Below are 19,279 nucleotides of genomic sequence, written 5' to 3'. Positions count from 1 at the left end.
TACACAGTTTTCCAGAGTTACACGGCAAAAAGAGCTGCTTTGGTTGTGTTTTACAAAATCAGAAATACAATAAATTGTCAGAATGGAACAGTTTATTGATTTAAATACTCTTCCAGCTTTAGGATAATACATCCTGAACATCATTACTACCTCAAAAAGCCTAAACAACAGGGCCAAATGTATAAAAAATATCAAGCTTAACCGCTTTTAACATTCAACTTTCCAGTCTAATCAGTTGGAATTAGAGCTGTCAGATTAAAAAACTGCAACAAATAAAGACTGATACCATAATCGATTGTAGTGTAAAAACAAATGTCAAACTGTTGCCTTTACTGGAACAAAGATAGCATTGGTTTCAGCTGTATCTTCTAAAAATCATTAATAGAACAGTCGCAGTAATGAACTTGCACTGTAACTGCCATTGAAAGTAGAAAGGAATATGGGAAAACTCCTATTTTTGAAAAGGATGTATTGAATTGTGTTATACAGATGATTTGGTATCAGTCAAAGAGAAGCTGAAGGTCTCATCTTTTCAGGGTGTGTTCCTTGAGGAAAGACTTTCAACAGGTACAACAACCATTTCCTGGTTACCACCAACTTGGCTTTCTGTATCAAGCAAGCAGAACAGACAACTGTATGAACAAAATGGAAAACTAGAAGAAAGTTTTTTCTGAGAGAAATTATTTTGTCTTTTGACACTTGCTGAATATTTAAGAACATGCATTTTGAATCTGTATAATATGTAGTGTAACATTACTTTATCTAGTTCAACACTGAAGCTGATTAGATTATCATTGCATTTGGGTCAAAATAGGTCAATAAAATGTATTTCAAATCAATGTATACCAAGACACTTGAGACCTAAGATATCAGCGCCATATTTGGACACTGGCGGCTTCAATGGAAGAAATTGAAGGTGCATCATCCAACTTTTTTTACAGTCTATGGTTGTGATTGGTCAAAGACCTCAAGTGTGTGTTGGAAATGTAATGGCCCTTACAATCACTAGTTTCTGCTTCCAAGTGTTCTAAAGCATTGATTTCCTGTTTTCAAGAGGGGTTTTGCTTTCCCATCCAAACACACAATGTCTCCACGACATGACAGCAACGCTTCAATTGACTAAAACCTTTTGGTTTTTTTTTGCGTATACTTTATGCTAATTTTGCACATTGTGACGTAGGTGTCTGAAGGAAGTTATATCTGGACTTCGATCGAGGTGTTCTAGCCAGGTCTGGAGCAGCATTCTCTTTTAGATAGAATAAATCTCTTCATGGGAGACTGAGCTTTGTAACTTTTCAAGTCGTAGATGCACAAACGTTACACACTAAAAGGAAATGGGCCCCTTTAAGTGGTAGTGTTTTTCCTTTCCCCTACTATTATTAGAATAATCAACAATGTAATATGTTCCTATCTTTAATACCTGGGACACTTGCAGCTTGAGGAGGAACCTCAGATCTTCCTTGCTCTCCGGTCATGTGGTACTGTGAATGTTGGGAACGTTCATCTCTCAGTCCTGGATATGGGAGGTACGGACTATACTGCGGAACATGGTTCTCCAGAAAACACAAGAACAGGACATACAGACTTCGTGTAAATACAACAGTTTTGGTGGAAATTACCTAAACTTTAATGGAATGATCATAAAAATTATCTCCCTCTTGATTTACACTCTTCCCAAATATTTTCATAGCCACTGAAAAATATAACGGTTTATTCAGATGGTGCAGGACTGCCATCTGCAGATTATGGACAATAAAGTGAATAGAAAAAGGACATCAAAGAAGTTAAACTAGCTTTGGGTTTTCATGCTTTTTTTTTAACCTCTGATATACTGTAAGTTGACTGATAACGGGGAATAAGAAATAAGACATAATTTCTCCCTTTTTCTTAGAAGTCTGAGCAGCCCAAAATTTTATTGTGACTGTGTGAATGCCCTTGATAAAAAGGTTGATTAAAAAAGTTATTTTTCAACTGTAAAGTCAGAATTGTGCGTTATAACGTCAGAATTGTGTGATAAAGTTGCAATTGCGAGTTATAAAGTCAGAATTGTGAGATATAAAGTCAGAGTTGTGAGATATAAAGTCATAATTGTGAGATATAAAGTCAGAATTGCGTGATATAAGTCAGAATTGTGAAATATAAAGTCAGAAATGTGAGATATAAAGTCAGAATTGCGAGATATAAAGTCAGAATTGCGTGATATAAAGTCAGAATTGCGAGATATAAAGTCCGAATTGTGATATATAAAGTCAGAATTGCGTGAAATAAGTCATAATTGTGAAATATAAAGTCAGAAATGTGAGATATAAAGTCAGAATTGCGAGATATAAAGTCAGAATTGCGTGATATAAAGTCAGAATTGCGAGATATAAAGTCAGAATTGCGTGATTTAAAGTCAGAATTGCGAGATATAAAGTCAGATTTGCGAGATATAAAGTCATAATTGCGTGATATAAGTCATAATTGTGAAATATAAAGTCAGAATTGTGAGATATAAAGTCAGAATTGCGTGATATAAGATACATGATAGTTTGAAGGCATTTTCATGAGTGCCACTGCAGAACAATCATGCTTGTGGAACATACTTGCCGAGTCTCCAGTGGATGAGACAGCGCTCCTGGTGGCAAGGGAACAAATCCAACATGTTCCCTGAATGCTCCTGGTGCAGGCGGTCTCAGGCTCACCAGCACCGCCGGGAACATGTATCTGTCCGGGTAATGCGGGTGCAAGGGAAGAGGGATTGTGAACATATCAGCTGGATACATTTGCCCAGGGATTGCCTCTGTAATTATGTACTCTCCAGACGGTGAATCTGCGAATATATGCAGTATTATTCGGTTACACTTTCAAATAACTTTTAAACATTAACACATTATTCAATGCTTAAAATATGTATTCATTACACTGTAAAAATGTTTTGGCATGTAACAAAAAATAGCTACTTTTATGCAAATAAAAAGTTAAATGGGTGAGACTAAACAGCCAATCACATTTTTGATAGACGACCAGAAGTCCCATATGATTGGCTGGCTCTTTAACTGTAAGGTGAAAACACCTGTTTGCCTTGTATTTAACTTGAACCAGCTGGATTAGCTGCATAATTCTTTATTAAGATGGACCTCCAAAATGGCTATCTCGACTGCTAAGAAAGTAACACAGTCCGGACCGAGTTTTGAATATTCCCGCGAACAGGCTATTAACCATAGCAGGGGAGAGTTTTTAAAATCAAATGTAAGACTGTTTAAGACTTACACGAACGAATCGCATGAATCTGTTCATAAAGAACAAACCCATACAATCTCAAAATAATCATGTATCTCGGATTATTTTATTTGATTTAGCGGGTACACATTTAACAGGAACTAAATACTGCTGATCAACAAAAAAGGGAAACTGCAAGTTTAAAATACTCAAGACATGTTTTATTTTACCAATACTATCCAGAACAAAAAATACCATTTTAATTATAAGCATGGCCGAAATAACGTTACATGACCGAGACCCGTATTTTGAAATGTTTATGCTTTACTAAAAGTTGGTCATTTACAAAGATGAGGGAGATATAATACACCAGCTTACATCCATCTACACTAAATATTACAATATAAACACCTTAAAGTAAACATTGTTACAATTAATCAAAAGTAGATCGGATTAAACAAATGCACTGTCTGAAACCCGCGAGCGCGAGCCTAGTGGAGGGTGGAGTAGATCGGGAACGCGCAACAGCAGCGCTGCGTTTGTGTGTAATGAAATCATCGCCATATTAAGCCGCCTTCCCTTTCCACTGCACACCGCAATCTAACCAGGCCGTTTCTAACCAACTTTTCAAATGATAATCAAGACTTTTCTTATACCATTTAAGATATTTAAGAATTGTATGACCCTAAATGTGATCAAACTTAATTTATAAGACATTCATAAATAATACTGTTATTTAACCACGATTAACAGGTTACAAAAATCCTATTTATGTTTTTTTTAAATACGATAAAGTGCACTTGCAATGCCTGAAAATGTAATTTCCTTTTGATTAATTTGATTCTTATTGCATGAAATGTTGATTTTCATTGTAAATGGAATGTAAACTAACACTGATAGGCCTAATTATTTAGGTGTAAGTTAACTTCATAATGTTTTGTGTAAACAACACAAAATTTTATAAACACGCTGTAATAAGAGTCGCTGGTACATTTATATTGGTGTAACATGGCTATTTAAACAAAGGATGTGGCTGAAATAAAATGATTAACTTAACGTTGCTAATCAGAAAAGACGGTTTTGAAACTTAGTATTAAAGTTAATTATAAGAAACACAAACCTCCAACAAGAGCGCCGCTCGGTCCCGGCGGTGTCCTCAGGTCGCAATAAACCGCGCCCGAGCTAACGGAACCGCGGAGGTCAATGTACGTTTTATCGGCCGTGCCATGTCGACTAACGGGCGCTTTCATGGCATTCTCCTTTCTTGCGCCGACGCCAGTTTCGCCATTCACTCCGTTAGTTGAAGTAATGTGACCCTCGGAGACCGTTTTTCTGTCAGATCGAGCGTTCTGCGCGGTAGCCGGTCCCTGAACGGATTTGATCCGTCGTTGAGATGCCAGAATTTTGGTCCGCTCGTTGATGAGCGAACACTTCCAGCACAAGCACTGCCTGAACTGACATTTTCCCGAATGGCCTTTTAACTGGACGACGAAGCCATGGTTACGACATCTCGCACACTTCGGACTGCGCGCGGCCTTTTCTGCCGTTATTCGATCATTTGGTGCCGCTTCTGTAATAGTTGCCATCACTAAAGACACGAATAACTGTATCAAGAATAGTTTGAAATGTCTAATTAATTTGTCACATTTGAATAAATTTCGTGTGCAGGGGTGTGTCCTCCAAACTCTTGAAATTGGCTGAAACGATTCACGTGATGCCAGGTGGCGTGAGAGAATCAGAAAATGGACTTTCTCAGGCTCGTCTAGACACAGCGGAATTCCCCTACAGCCGAGTATTCATATTAAAATAAATAACTTTTGACTTTGCAATGTATACCACAATAAGCACATTTATGATAAACTGACAGAAATTAAAGCTTTTCATTTTATATTCAACAAAAAAATATTAAAATATGATTTATGTGGATTACAATTGGGCATGTATTGTATAACCTATATCTGACCTAAGTGATAGGCTAAACCATAAATGCTAAAACTAATTTTTTATATTTTAAAATACATTAAAGAAGAAAATATTAGCTTTAACATACATTTTTTTAGGCTAAATAATTTTGTTCTGTATATTATAATTCCAATATCAGACCCACTGATCTAGCCTATATAAATGACTTAAAAATATTACCAAAAGAAAAGCGCTTTATAAGATTAATCAGATTAAATTACATATATCCTTCTAATAAATTTCTACATTTAAAATGTAATTTTAAAAATGCGCCTTAATCGCTTTTTTGTTTTTTTCTCTCTGAAGAAATTATTATTTAATTATGTGTTATGTTTATCTTTTTGTGTGTGTGTTGAGCTTTCCATGCCAGTATTTTCTCTGTATTTTGACTGTTCTGTGCCATTTTGTTGTAATTCAGATTTTGCATTTAAAAAATAGAAAAGATCAGTGCATGTATCATATGCTGCTTTTAAAAAAAAATAAAAAAAATAATGGTTTATCTCACTGTTGACCCTTTGCACAAGTTCATCCACTGGTTTAAGTTGGGTTTAGATTTAAACCATCTGCACGAATGAAACACTTTCCAAGACATAACAAGAAATTAATAAAAAAATCAAACTCTTTGTTTTACAGACAAATGCCAAACCTAATTAACTTCTCCGTGATGGATAGTTCAACCAACCAGTTCTGCTCATATCTCCAAAAGGGCTGCACCATATCACAACCAAGGAACACATGCTCTTAATTTTCAATATTTGTTTCACCAAAAAAACACAATTATTCACTTAAAAATTAATTGGTAGGATAAATCTAATTTTAAATGTGAAAGTTCACCTTATTGGAGGGAGGGGAAAATATTTTATTATATCTTTTATTTTGTTTTATTATTTTCAAACGTATCAAAATCTTTCAGTGGCATTTTTTTTTATCTATCCCTAAAGTGGATTGGCAGCCACCTGCTGCCAGTTTACATAATCTGGGTACATGCCAAGTTCATGACAATAGGGTCTTTGCCCCTGTAAATTTTCCCTTTGAATGCTATGTTGTGGTCGGCTACATTCATAGTTAAGCAGTCGGGGGAGGGGGTTCAGCCCCATCTTACTGCTATTAAAATGACTGATTATCCTGTCAGGATCGCTCTGGCCTAGTTTTGACTGACAGAATTGTTCATGTTGGCACAGTGCCACAGATGCAGTCTATAGTACTGTAACTCTTTTACAAGGTCACCTAACCCCATTATCCTAATAAGGGTTATAATTAATGCAATTTAAAAACTGATCCTCGCATACTTTTTCTGCCTTGCTTCATTTCTGTATGTTGCTTCAGGGTGATTCGTTTTTGAGGATATGCACGTGAACATACCGGAGGGGTGTTTCAAGATTTTTAGGCTAAGGGGACGTTTACAACGTTGGGGGCCTGAAAATGCAAACTTTTGAAAACGAGTTTCAAAGTGCAAGTTTTTGAAAACGTTACCATTCTTGTCTCTGTGTAAACTACAAAAACGTGAATTTGTGAAAACGGTTACATCATGCGCATACGTATTATGTGTTCAGTCTATAGACGCGTAGTGTTTCTTTACAAAGTGACATCGCCATCTACTGGCCGGGCAGCTGAATACAGCTTTTTTAGTCGTTTTTGTGGATCCGTCTGAACGGAGATTGTTTTGACAAAACTGTTGTCTTGTCATTACATGAAAAATGTTCCTGTTGTTTTCATTGTCGTGTAAACGTACCCTTAATTGTCCATGTCTGTTTTCAATGTATCTGTTTGGAAATTCACAGGGAAAACTATATATAGTACTGCGTACGCGCACAGTCGAACGCACAGCCTTGCAAAGTATACTTCTTTTGACTCGTACACAATTTGATGCTTACGCAGTTTTGAGCAAGTTCTCAGTACGAGTTACAATGTGAATGTAAATACCGCAAAACAATTAAATGCGCATGTGCGACCTGCACGCACATACAGTATGTGCGTACTCTTCTGATGGTGAAATTTACGTCACGCGCACTGAACGCTGACCCTAGCGTATGTGTAAAAGTGAAGTATACTTTGGGTTTAAGTCACTTTAGCATCAGTAAATACATAAATAAATAGAATGAAATGTATTAGTCTTGCCAAAAATCTAGACCAACCACTAATTTTAATAGTTGCATGTTACTCTTTAATAAATAAATATAATTAAAAAATAAATAAAACAATAAGCTTTTTTTATGAGGGCTGTCAAAATTCGCACGTTAACGCATGCAATTATTTTTTTTCAGTTTAATGCGTTGAAAATATTTAACGCAATTAACGCAGCATCCTTTCTTCCCTGTCATCCTTTGGTTGCGCTACAGTAAATGATCATGCTATCATTCATTCAAGTGCTATTAAACCCTTCAACGCAAAAATAAAAACTTAAATCTGTATTGGCAAGCTGTCTGTGAAGCGGCTTTCTGATCGCATGAGTCGTGGGTGTGTCACACAGAGAGGAGATTCACAGACAGCGCACCAGTACACATTTAAGTTCTTATTTTTGCGTCTTATCGCACGATTGCGTTGAGGTCTCTTTCACGAAAAGTATGCCAAAATGTCAGATTTGTTGAGTATCCTTAAATGAGTAGTCTTAAATGAGATCACAGTGTTAAATGAACGCAAAGAGTTGTGAGGACATCGGATGCATGTCAGATCCGCATCATGTGCTTCAGATCTTAAAGTGACAGCAGCCTTATAAACATGCTATGACATCTGTCATTAATGTAAATCAAAGAACAGGAGGAAAGAAACTCAGTGCTTTTGACTGAACATTTGTAGCTTTAATAAGTATTAATCTATTTTAAATGCATAATTTATGCAGGGAAGACTGTGAAGTGTTTCATAACTCTATTCAATCTCTGCATATTTCCTACCTGTTAGATTAAATATGATATTATATTAAATATTAAAATATACTGTCTTTATGTCGTTTCTACATTCATTTGGAGATTAAATGGGAAATTATTACAATATAAAAATATATTAAAATCTTTAATGTGCGTTTACTCTTGATTAATTACAGAACATTTTTGATTAATTAGTTAATTTTTTTAATGGATTGACAGCTCTGTTTTTTATATATAAAATATATAATTTAATTAAGTAAATATAAATAATATTTCAAATAAAAAGAAAATATTTTTGTATAAAATATATACTGGCAATTACAATTGGGGAACTATTAAAGGGTTTTAAATGATGATACAAAATCTCTACAATATTAATAATACTATGATTCCTAGTATTGCTTTGACTCCATCGTGCCTCGTTCTCTAGTAAATAGTGTATGATAGCAGTAGCACACTACCCTTCAGTGCAGTTATTCATACTCGCTTACGTTTGATGTCGTCATTGATTCAAATTGCCAGTGAATCTATTGAAGATCCAGTGAGGGAGCGACGCCATCCGGACACGCTTTTGTTTGTGGATGAACACTCCAACCCGTTTCGGAAATGTGGGCAGAAATTGGGAAATTATTGTTTTTTCATTTTTTACTTGGGGAATTATACTCAGCAAAAGGTTTGTTGCATTCTCTTTTTTAGACATGGAATTATCCGAAGCCAGACTCTGAGTGAATGATGCTGTGTTGGTTATTTCGTGGATGCGCGAGACTAAACACTCTTGATTCTGCGCGGGCACATTTTAGCCGTGTGTTTCCACATTTTGCCAGCAAACCCATACATAACACTTAATTAATAAGCTAGTTTGCAAACACGAGTAAAATATTAAAGGTGGATGATGTGGCAGCATGAATTTGTTTCATGTCCATCACCATCCTTACAGAAACATTTTTTTTTGTCTGAAATAGCCTTGAAACAAAGATTTGAGGGTGTTTTCTTCGTTTTCTTTGTCATGGCTTCATTGAAGTGCGCGTGTAGTACTAGAATTGCTGGTCAAAGCACGCTGTGTTTGGATTTGCTCGGTTCAGTCATGTGTTATTGTGTAGTAGTAGATATATTGCGCTGTTTTCAAGTGATGGTTGCAGGTTATCTTGGAATGAGTGGAAGAGCAAATGCACGACTGTAATTCTCTTCACTGACGTTCTCAGGTACCGAAACTGGCACTGAGACGGAGTGCGAGGATGGACAGTTTCAGTGTAACAATAAGAGATGTATTCCCACCATATGGAGATGCGATGATGATGATGACTGCTCTGACAACAGCGATGAGGAGAACTGCCGTGAGTAGCGTTTACTCTCACACTGACACGTGTGTGAAAACGGCAGCCGTGCATAACGAAAGGTCAACAGACCAGACAAAAATGAGCCCTCACACACCAGCATTAATTCTTTGTCTGAGTGACTTTCCTTTTCAAATAATTACTCTATATAAAGCTATAATCAATGATTTCAAAAGCTAAAACATTTTCTAATTCTTTTCATGCAAGTGAATAGGAGAAACTGGATTGTTGTTGTCTCACTCTTCACTCTAGTTATTCTTCACACAATATTTGTTAAATGTCGATTCTTGTATAGAAAATGTATTACATATACACCGAAAATGTTTGGGGTCAGGAAGATTCTTTAATGTTTTTGAGAGAAGTCTCTTATGTTCACTAAGGCTGTATTTTTTATTTTAAAAAAGACAGTAAAAACAATAATATAGTGAAATATTACAATTTAAAGGGATAGTTCACCCAAAAATGAAAATTAGCCCATTATTTACTCACCCTCAAGTCATCCTAGGTGTATATGACATTCTTCTTTCAGACGAATAAAATCAGAGTTATAAGTCCTGGCTCTTCCAAGCTTTATAATGGCAGTGACTTGGTTCGTTTTTGAAGTCCATAAAAGTGCATCTATCCATCATGTAACTGCTCCACACGGCTTCAGGGGGTTAATAAAGGCCTTCTGAAGCGAAGTGGCGCATTTGTGTAAGAAAAATATCCATATTTAAAACTTTATAGACTAAAATAACTAACTTCCGGCGGTAAGCTGTAAGCAAGTCGACTTACAGCGAAAGAGTAACCCTTGACCCTTGACGTATTGACGAATGCAAAAGCGCAGAGGATAGAGCAAAACAAAACACCGGCCGTTAATTAAAAGTCTAAAGCGAGAATTTTTAAAGAGAAATGGCGGATGATTTCGATATAAGAGAAGAGGGGCTTGAGTTTGTTGCCCATCTCTATCCGCGTGAGACGCCGCGTCAAAGCTTGCGATGCACTTATACATTGAGTCAGGAGTATATCTTTCGCCGTAAGTCGACTTGCGTACCGCTGACCTCCGGAAGCTAGTTATTTTAGTGTATGCTTGGTGCATGCTGTGTATGCTTGATTCTCGATGACTGGTGCTTCCCCTCAGCACAAGTTTGGTATTGTTGTAAAGCACAGTATTCCAACTGAATTCCAATTCATAGCAAAATCTATTCGATGGGGGTTAATAAAGGCCTTCTGAAGCGAATAGATTAATTTTTGTAAGAAAAATATCCATATTTAACATGTTATAAAGTAAAATATCTAGCTTCCGGAGGTTACACTTTCTTCGTAAATTGAATAAATTATGGAATAATTTTTATTTTTGAGTGAACTATCCCTTTAAGTGAATGTTTGGTTAACTGTTGGGAAAGACGTTATATTAGTGTAGTAGGTCTTAATATATAGGCTGTTTGTCTCATTAATGTTACTCAAACAATTGTGGTATCATGGAAAAAAAGTTGAATATATATATTTTCCTACAGATATTTGGGTTAGGGTTATTTTGTTTTGGAACCAGAAAACTTTAACTTGATTTTTCTGAAAATCGACTTTTCTGACTCTATCGACTTCAAATAGGTGTAGCTTAGTAATTTTTTGTCTGATTTCAACAAATCATTGGCGTACAATCATTAGCATACAGTTTGGATTGGCGGTATGGTTCTGTTCTGGGCAAGAACTCCCTGCGCATCTATGCAGCCTAGCATGGATAAGAGCAGGGAGAGCAGCAATAACCCCCTTTAGGGTAAACAGAGCCAACATAATGTATTGCAGATATCATTAATGTCAATATTTAATCTACAAAATAATTCGGGAATTTAGTCTGATTCGAGGGGAATAAGAATACAAAATCATGACTGGACGAGAAGAGGGGTAAATGAGCTCTGGAGAAACGCGATAGCTGTTGATAATAATGAAGGAGCTTATATATGCTGTAATAGACATCCTATCCCTATAGGTAGTCATGATCAGGTGACAGTCAGCTGATGCCAGCTTGACTAACTTGACCCACCAGAACTGATGCTTGATAGTTATTAAAAGAGTGCATGAAGAGTACTCATATTTTAAACCTATTGCATCTGATTTGACTGTTTTTGGAGCATAAATTATGCAAACAAAAACTGCGGAATTCATCCAGCAAGGCATTCCATGCGTCATTCTTTCATTAGATGGTTAATTGCAGTACAAAAATACAATCCATGCATATGTGTGCTATTCACATTCAGTAACTTTCTCGCCTACTTTTAAGAGGTTTTTGTCATGTTACGATTGTCTCATCGCATCGGGTTATTTCTAGAGGCTCTGAAAACAGGTCAAAAGGAGTGTTGGCTTGTTTTTTTAAGCAATTTATGTGTCACCGCATCATGCGCCTGTTGAGTTTACTGTTTTGACTGCTCCTTCAAACGCTCTCAACAAAGGGCAGTCATGCAGTCTGAAGTTATTGCATCCAAGCAATGCAACACGTCCATGTGGGATCCTATCTGTCATAACAGGAAATGTATTTTCCCCTCCACTTTGTTCCTTAACTTGTATCACAATATTAGGTAAATCAAAAGGTATTTTTTGTCTACAATTTAATTTATGTATAAGATATAAATAAAAATATGTATTTACAATGATATATTTATATTTATTATTATTATATATTTTATAGAACGAATTAAAATGAGGTCATTTATAAGCCTGCTTGATTTTCTGCCGTTACAACTAGATAAATAGATTCTTGATCCTGATCTATTATTCCACACCTTGTCCTAACAACTATTGGCACAGACACAGCTGACCTCCACCCTAACGGATTCCCCTGATGCGCCTCCGTCCCATCCCCCCCGTGTCCCTTTTATCCTCCCCCTACACCACCATCCCAACCCCCATGTCAAATCCAACAGAATCATCCGCACACTGTCTATATATCCGCCTCTAATGCATGACAAGGCCACGCGTATGCATAGAATCGTGTGATGTGTTCCTGATTGAAATGATTCGTGACCTGCCCTCTCCATAGTGCGGATTGGCAAATGCAGCCATTTGATAATGTGTCCTGAAGATGAGTCATATTTGTCAGGCTTATTGAGTGCTGAACTGTCTTTCTGCAGTATGAAATGATTAATAATCTGATACTTAAGAGTATAAAATGAGTCAGAAGTGATTAATGTGAGAAGCAGCACATTAGGTATAGCACCTTTTTTCTTTAGGACCCAGATTTTACTTTGGGCATCATCGAGTGTACAAAAATATACAAAAATGTCTTTAAAATCCAACATATTATTATTTCTTTTGGTCCATTTTTATGGACCCAAAGCACCATGCGGTAGAATAATAGTAATTTCTGCAGCTTGCTCAGTTTTTTAGTTACATAAAACTAATTTTATATACACTATATTGCCAAATGTGTGGGACACCCCTCCAAGTAATTGAATTCATGTGTTCCAATCACTTCAATGGCCAAATGTGTATAAAATCAAGCACCTAGGCATGCAGACGCTTCTGCAAACATTTGTGAAAGAATGGGTCACTCTCAGGAGCTCAGTGAATTCAATTATGGTAACGTGATAGGTTGCCACCTGTGCAATAAGTCCATTCGTGAAATTTCCTAACTACTAAATATTTCACGGTCAACTGTTAGTGGTATTATAACAAAGTGGAAGCAATTGGGAACCACAGCAACTCACAGGCCACATAAAATCACAGAGTGGGGTCAGTGCATGCTGAGGCGCACAGTACGCAGAAGTCACCAACTTTCTGCAGAGTCAATAGCTACAGACCTTCAAACTTTGTGTGGGCTTCAGATTAGCTCAAGAACAGTGTGTAGAGAGCTTCATGGAATGGTTTTCCATTGCTGAGCAGCTGCATCCAAGCCTTACATCACAAAGTGCAATGCAAAGTGTCAGATGCTGTGGTGTAAAGCACGCCGCCAATGGACTCTAGAGCAGCGGAGACGTGTTCTCTGGAGTGACGAATCACGCTTCTCTGTCTGGCAATCCGATGGACGAGTCTGGGTTTGGCGGTTGCCAAGAGAATGGTACTTGCCTGACTGCATTTGGGGATGGCCCCTTCCTGTTCCAAAATGACTGCGCACCACAAAGTAAGGTCCATAAAGACATGGATGAGCGAGTTTGGAGTGGAAAAACTTGACTGGCCTGCACAGAGTCCTGACCTCAACCCGATAGAACACCTTTGGGATGAATTAGAGCGGAGACTGCGAGCAGGCCTTCTCGTCCAACATCAGTGCCTGACCTCATAAATGCGCTTCTAGAAGAATGGTCAAAAATTTCCATAAACACACTCTTAAACCTTGTGGAAAGCCTTCCCAGAAGAGTTGAAGCTGTTATAGCTGCAAAGAGTGGGCCATATTAAACACTACGGATTAAGAATGGGTTGTCATTAAAGTTCATGTGCATGTAAAGGCAGGCGTCCCAAAACTTTTGTCAATATACTGTATATGTACACTACTGTTTAAAGATTTGAGGTCAGTAAGATTTATTTTTAAGGGACTTAATTAGAGGGAAGCATTAAACGTGACAGTAAAGACATTTATAATGTTACAAGTTTTTGATTTCAAATAAATGCTGTTCTTTTTTACTTGAACCAGGCATTTTCAAATGTATGTGATAAGAAATGTTTCTGCTGGAAATGAACAGTAATAATTACATTTCTTTAATCAAATAAATGCAGACTTTGGTGAGCATCGAGAATGTCCCATGGTTGTTTATCAAACATTGTCATTTATTACTATTACTTTTGGCTGTTTTTGGTTCCTGATGCACCATACCGTAGCATACAGTATCTACTTGCTTGGTTTTTGGCTGAGGTTTTTTTTTGGCATTACAACTGGACACGTGGACATTTGATCCTGATCCAAATTTCAACACCTTGTTCCACTAAAAACTGGCACAGAAACAAAAAGAGTTGAGCTCTGCCAATATTGTTGATCGAATATATGAACCTCTTTTTATTTATTTCCCTCAAATGTTTACCACATATTTTCCTCCTTTTTAGAGTGATTATCATCCAAGGGGCAGGAAAGCAGCCAGAATTATACATAAAACAAAACAGTTTCACACCATACATGTTGCGTGTGTGGAAATGAGCATTCTCTTTTTGTCAAGAGCGAAGTGTTTAAATGTATTTTAACACTGTGCCAATTTGTGGAGGTGATTTTGTATAAACAATAACGACAGAGGAGTTAGGAAGGCTTCCTTCATCTCAGAGGCAATCATAATGTGAACGTTCATATGCTTTTCTGTGTTTTATGCTGCGTCAGAAAAACAGCATTCTGAATGTGAAATTTAACGGCACTGATTGGCTGTTTCAAACAGGTACACAGGAATGATTATCAAAGAAGTCCAATTATACACTGTAACAAAAAGCGTATGGCAGGTGATACTGAAATACAGCCCTTTTACTATCACCATAGCACCGCAACCCCACACAGCCCTCTACACAGCTGTAGGCCCCATCTGTGGGCACCTCAAGAGGCTTTTCCCTCTATCTCCCGAAGAAAAAAAAAAACCTTTTGTATTTGGCTTGAGTGCAGACTCCCACTCATAGAATGGTGGAAACCAACCACTCGTGTAGGACCCAGCATTATAAAAGAGCAAAACCAGAGGAGAGTAAGACGTAAGATTTGATGTTTTGAAGAGAATAAAAGGGAATATGAAAACAGGAGTAATTCAAAACAGAGCATACTGAGAAATAAGCTGCCGTACTGAACAGTGATCTTTAGACCTACACTATTGAGAAAAAAAAGCATCTCTGGAGGATTTCTGTAGAAGATTGGGAAGAGCAAAGATCCTGATTAATGATAAAAGGCTCATGGGGTGTCTGCATTCTTATTATAGAGTTTAGGAGACGGTCCGCAAAATTTTAAGACCATTACCAACCCTTTCGCCTTCAGAGCATTGTATACACCCTCCTCACTAAAATATTAAGTCTGTCCAAATTATACCATACAAATATATTACAAACAGCTTAGACTTTGTAGCATTTAATGTTTTTTGCTTGAAGACGACATATAATTATAGTGAATGTTGCAAGTGTGAGAAACCTTGCAAGAAACGTAATTTACATATCCATTTTCCACCCTCATGCTGCCCTTTCGAGTTAATGAAATGAACATGAAATCACAATTTACACTTTCTTAATGCTTGTTCCTGGTTTATTGTGCACAACGTGGTGCACATTATTTAAAAAGTCTACTATTAGGACTCTTAAGATGTTTAACATTGTGGCATTATTTTTAAGACAGATAACTTAACTTACTCGCAAATGCCCATGACTGTAATGCAAAATCTCATTCTCATTCTCATTACCATAACATGGAAAAAATAATACTATTTAAAGTATTGATGTATCATGATTTGTTGTACTGCCTTCAGTTTTTTTGGGGGGTGAACTATCCCTTTAAATTTCCATAAATGGTCTTAGACTCAGTATAGACTGAGGCTCTGCATTTTGAACTTTAGTTTCAAAGTATTGTCTTCCAAATGAGAAAGGAAAATCCATGATGTCTTTAACCCAAGTTTGAGAGACATAAGCGTTAGGCCTCTGTGGGGTTAGTGTCTTGAGCTAACCAAGTCTCCTTATCCCTTCAGCAGATTATCAGTCTGAGAGGTGTCTTCTCCCTTCTGTCTTCCCCTCCTGTGTCATCTGGGTTCATGAGCCAGCACCCCGATGTGGCTATTAGGAACTCAGTGGTTCAAATCCACCCATTATCTGTGATTAGTCAGGATGATGCTGCGGGAAGATTAGTGGATGCTGAGCAGGAGAGCTTAACGTTGACATCAAGAAATAGCACGGAATCAGCTCATTCATACCAATTTACCCAATGCATACAAACCAGGCTCATTGGAAAAATGTGCTTGTGGCGACATTTCTGCACAATGATATTACGTTACCTCTTGCATGTTTCGTGACACATTCAAAGGGAAACGTCCAGTGAATGCCACTAAATTCTGCTCAGTTTGATCCGTAACGGATGAACGTGAATCTGGCAATGTTTTATGATGTTGGTTATTGTTGCATGTACGGCAGCTCAGGAATTAAATGTCCTGTGAGTAACACTGAAAAGTTAATGCACTATCACGTTTTAAAATAACACCTACACTAAACCCTAAAGATACTTGATAGTGTTAACAAAAGCAAATGTGAGATAATGTGAGAAAAACCATGACATTTTAGCATGCTCTTTTTACCTCGGCATCACAAGTGCAATGCTATACCAGGTGAGATACTGAGCAAGTTTACCACATTAGAATGCCGTACATATGGAGCTGCATGTGATGCAAACGTCAAAATGTATTAGTTTACAAATCATGCACTAGACACCATGCACGCAAAAATAATTAATTGATAATATACCCCTGTGCAATCATAATTTTGTGTGAAAATAAATAAAAGTTGTTCATTTCAGCTTACACTTAAGCGACACAACTGGATGAAGTTTCTAGGTGTGGTAGTGGCGAGATGTAGGTTCAAAGTTCACCTTAAAACCAGACAATCACACTATGTCTGGCTCATTACCCTGCCATTGTGATAATACTCGCCTGTCATGTTCACAAAGGTTCCACAATCTGGGTCTGACTATTTGAAATGGACAGAATAATTGCAAAGTAAACAGCTCATCCACTCGCATATAATCACTTTCGGTCAAATCAAAATGAATGGAAATGATCTTGAAATGATGATCTGTGAGTGAGCTGGCTTTTAGAGCATTCCATTCAGCTCTGTTAAATGAAAACTGCACCTCTGTGCCCATAACCATGGTGGTGTTTACAGAGGAGTTATTGACTAATGGGCCAGAAATAAGGGGGCTATTAAAAACAACAGATAAATAACATTACCTTTTCTGTTATGGTATTATATTGCACCATATTATTATTATTATTTTAGAATCAATATGAACATGTTTACATAGTCATAATCAGAATGTACGGAAAGTATTCAGACCCCCTTAAATTTTTCACTCTTTGTTATATTGCAGCCATTTGCTAAAATCATTTAAGTTCTTTTTTTTCCTCATTAATGTACACACAGCACCCCATAATGACAGAAAAACACAGAATTGTTGACATTTTTGCAGATTTATTAAAAAAGAAAAACTGAAATATCACATGGTCCTAAGTATTAAGACCCTTTGCTCAGTATTGAGTAGAAGCTCCCTTTTAATCTAATGCAGCCATGAGTCTTTTTGAGAAAGATGCAACAAGTTTTTCACATTTCTCCTAGCAGATCCTCTCCAGTTCTGTCGGGTTGGATGGTAAACGTTGGTGGACAGCCATTTTTACATTGTATTTTTAAGAAATCCTCAATAATGAAATACATGACTAGAAAAATTGTTTGCAGGTGCACTTGAAATGTTTTAACTCATCATCTTGTAATGAATGTCATTTCAGTTCTACCTTCTGAATATGAATTATCATATGCAGTAAAAGACAACGAGCACTGTAAAGGTTTTGCCAAAAACTCAACTGACTATCTTCTTTCCTGTATGATTGTCTCTTCAGACCTTAGAACTGCACATGAGCTTCTTTTGACCTCCTACCTGAACTCCTTCCCACAAATTGATCTCAGATATTAAGTGCAAACAATAACCATAATACCATAATCAAAGTACTCAATACTCATTTTTCTTCAAGCATGGTGCAGAGCTATATTGGGAGATATTCGCGTACCTCAGGGAGACACTTTCAAACAGCAGTAACGTATTGAAATTGCGTTTGAATGTGCGCTCCCGTTTATTTTCACTTTCAATTTCGCGATCGTGCGTACTCTGTGAATAGGGAAATCCTCCGCCACGGTCCAGTCCACTAACATGTAACACACGCTCAATACGAGCGCTTCACTAACACGTAACATGTTGGATGAGCTGATGGAATTGAAGCGACTGTTATCCACCTGAATTAAATAGTTTTTATTTCTATAACAAGCAAAACTAAAGTATAAACTATAAAAAGTGTAGGTATAATGTAAACTTAGCGTTGGCATATTTGATCCTAACTTCACCCTCACACTCCGTCATGACCAGGTCATGAAAATATGACACGAGACAGCTTTTCACCTCGACGAGAAATTTTGTCACAGTTTAGTCTTGCGAGATCGCGTCACACCCCTACCAGCCACTGTGGCTAGAACTACCATATAGACATTTTTTATATTATCTCATAATTTGGTAGCAGGTTTATTAGGCTGCTGTCACTTTAAGACCTGACGGTTGAGAAATAAAGTGCATGTGTAACAGTATAATGGATCCGTGCAAGACACACCGGTGTCCCTCCTGTCAGATAAGAAAAGGAAACTGAGGCTACAATTCACACAGGCTCACGAAAATTGAAGATTAAAAAAGTTGCCTGGTCTGATGAGTCTTGATTTCTGCTGTGTCATTGAGATTCTGGTAGGGTCAGAATATGACATAAACATCATGAAAGTATGGATCCATCCTGCCTTGTATCAACGGTTCAGGAAGCTGGTGGTAGTTTAATGGTGTGAAGCAAGGCCGTAACCATGTCTTGAAAATGGGGGGGGGGGGGGGGGGGGGGGGGCAATCAAAGATGTTCAATGATTGTATATTAAGAGCATGGACACGTTTGTGTGCATTTTGTTTTGTGAGTTTTGTTTTCATTTGAGTCCCCGTAATGGCATGACAATGAGTTCACTAAACTCAAATGGCCTCCACAGTCACCAGATCTCAATCCAATAGAGCCACGAAGGATAAAGGCAGTTCTCGAGGCAAAAGTGGGTCCAACCCGGTACTAGCAAGGTCTACCGAATAAAGTGGCCGTTAGTGTGTACAAAAATATAGTAATTGCTGCTTACTGATAAAGTAACGTAAATGGTAAACTGAGCTTACATTAAATGGAAATTAACATGAATGTACATTGAACTAAAAATAAGGAAAAAACAAAACAA

At 37.2% G+C, this 19,279-nt stretch overlaps 2 protein-coding genes across 2 annotated transcripts in view; one reads left to right on the top strand and one right to left on the bottom strand.

Moving 5' to 3' along the window:
* Positions 1-76: 76 nt before the first annotated feature.
* LOC307128270 (doublesex- and mab-3-related transcription factor B1-like) lies at positions 77-4,826 on the bottom strand. Its single transcript, XM_079819999.1, has 4 exons — positions 4,322-4,826; positions 2,586-2,812; positions 1,421-1,553; positions 77-606 (listed from the first exon to the last, which is right to left on the bottom strand). The coding sequence occupies exons 1-4, from the start codon at positions 4,785-4,787 to the stop codon at positions 533-535; spliced, it is 900 nt and encodes a 299-aa protein (XP_079676125.1). The 5' UTR covers positions 4,788-4,826; the 3' UTR covers positions 77-532.
* Positions 4,827-8,561: 3,735 nt separating this feature from the next.
* Positions 8,562-19,279, top strand: part of LOC307128389 (low-density lipoprotein receptor-related protein 8-like) — a 133,866-nt gene continuing 123,148 nt past the window's right edge. The window contains exons 1-2 of the mRNA XM_079820218.1: positions 8,562-8,700; positions 9,230-9,361. Coding sequence (XP_079676344.1) covers positions 8,634-8,700; positions 9,230-9,361 — 199 coding nt within the window. The 5' untranslated portion in view covers positions 8,562-8,633. The remainder of the gene's footprint in view (positions 8,701-9,229; positions 9,362-19,279) is intronic.

This window comes from Gobio gobio (genome assembly GCF_949357685.1).
Source record: "Gobio gobio genome assembly, chromosome: 6".
Classification (NCBI taxonomy): domain Eukaryota; kingdom Metazoa; phylum Chordata; class Actinopteri; order Cypriniformes; family Gobionidae; genus Gobio; species Gobio gobio.
Note: the sequence above shows the minus strand (reverse complement) of the source record. Positions and strands in the feature narration are given on the sequence as shown.

Bases quoted from the DNA above. Each gene is read 5' to 3' on its own strand.
- LOC307128270 (XM_079819999.1), bottom strand. From the start codon at position 4,787: ATGGCAACTATTACAGAAGCGGCACCAAATGATCGAATAACGGCAGAA. The intron at 2,813-4,321 runs GTTTGTGTTTCT...ATATATTCGCAG, and splicing joins GAGCGGCGCTCTTGTTGGAG to ATTCACCGTCTGGAGAGTAC. The intron at 1,554-2,585 runs GTATGTTCCACA...TGTTTTCTGGAG, and splicing joins ATCCACTGGAGACTCGGCAA to AACCATGTTCCGCAGTATAG.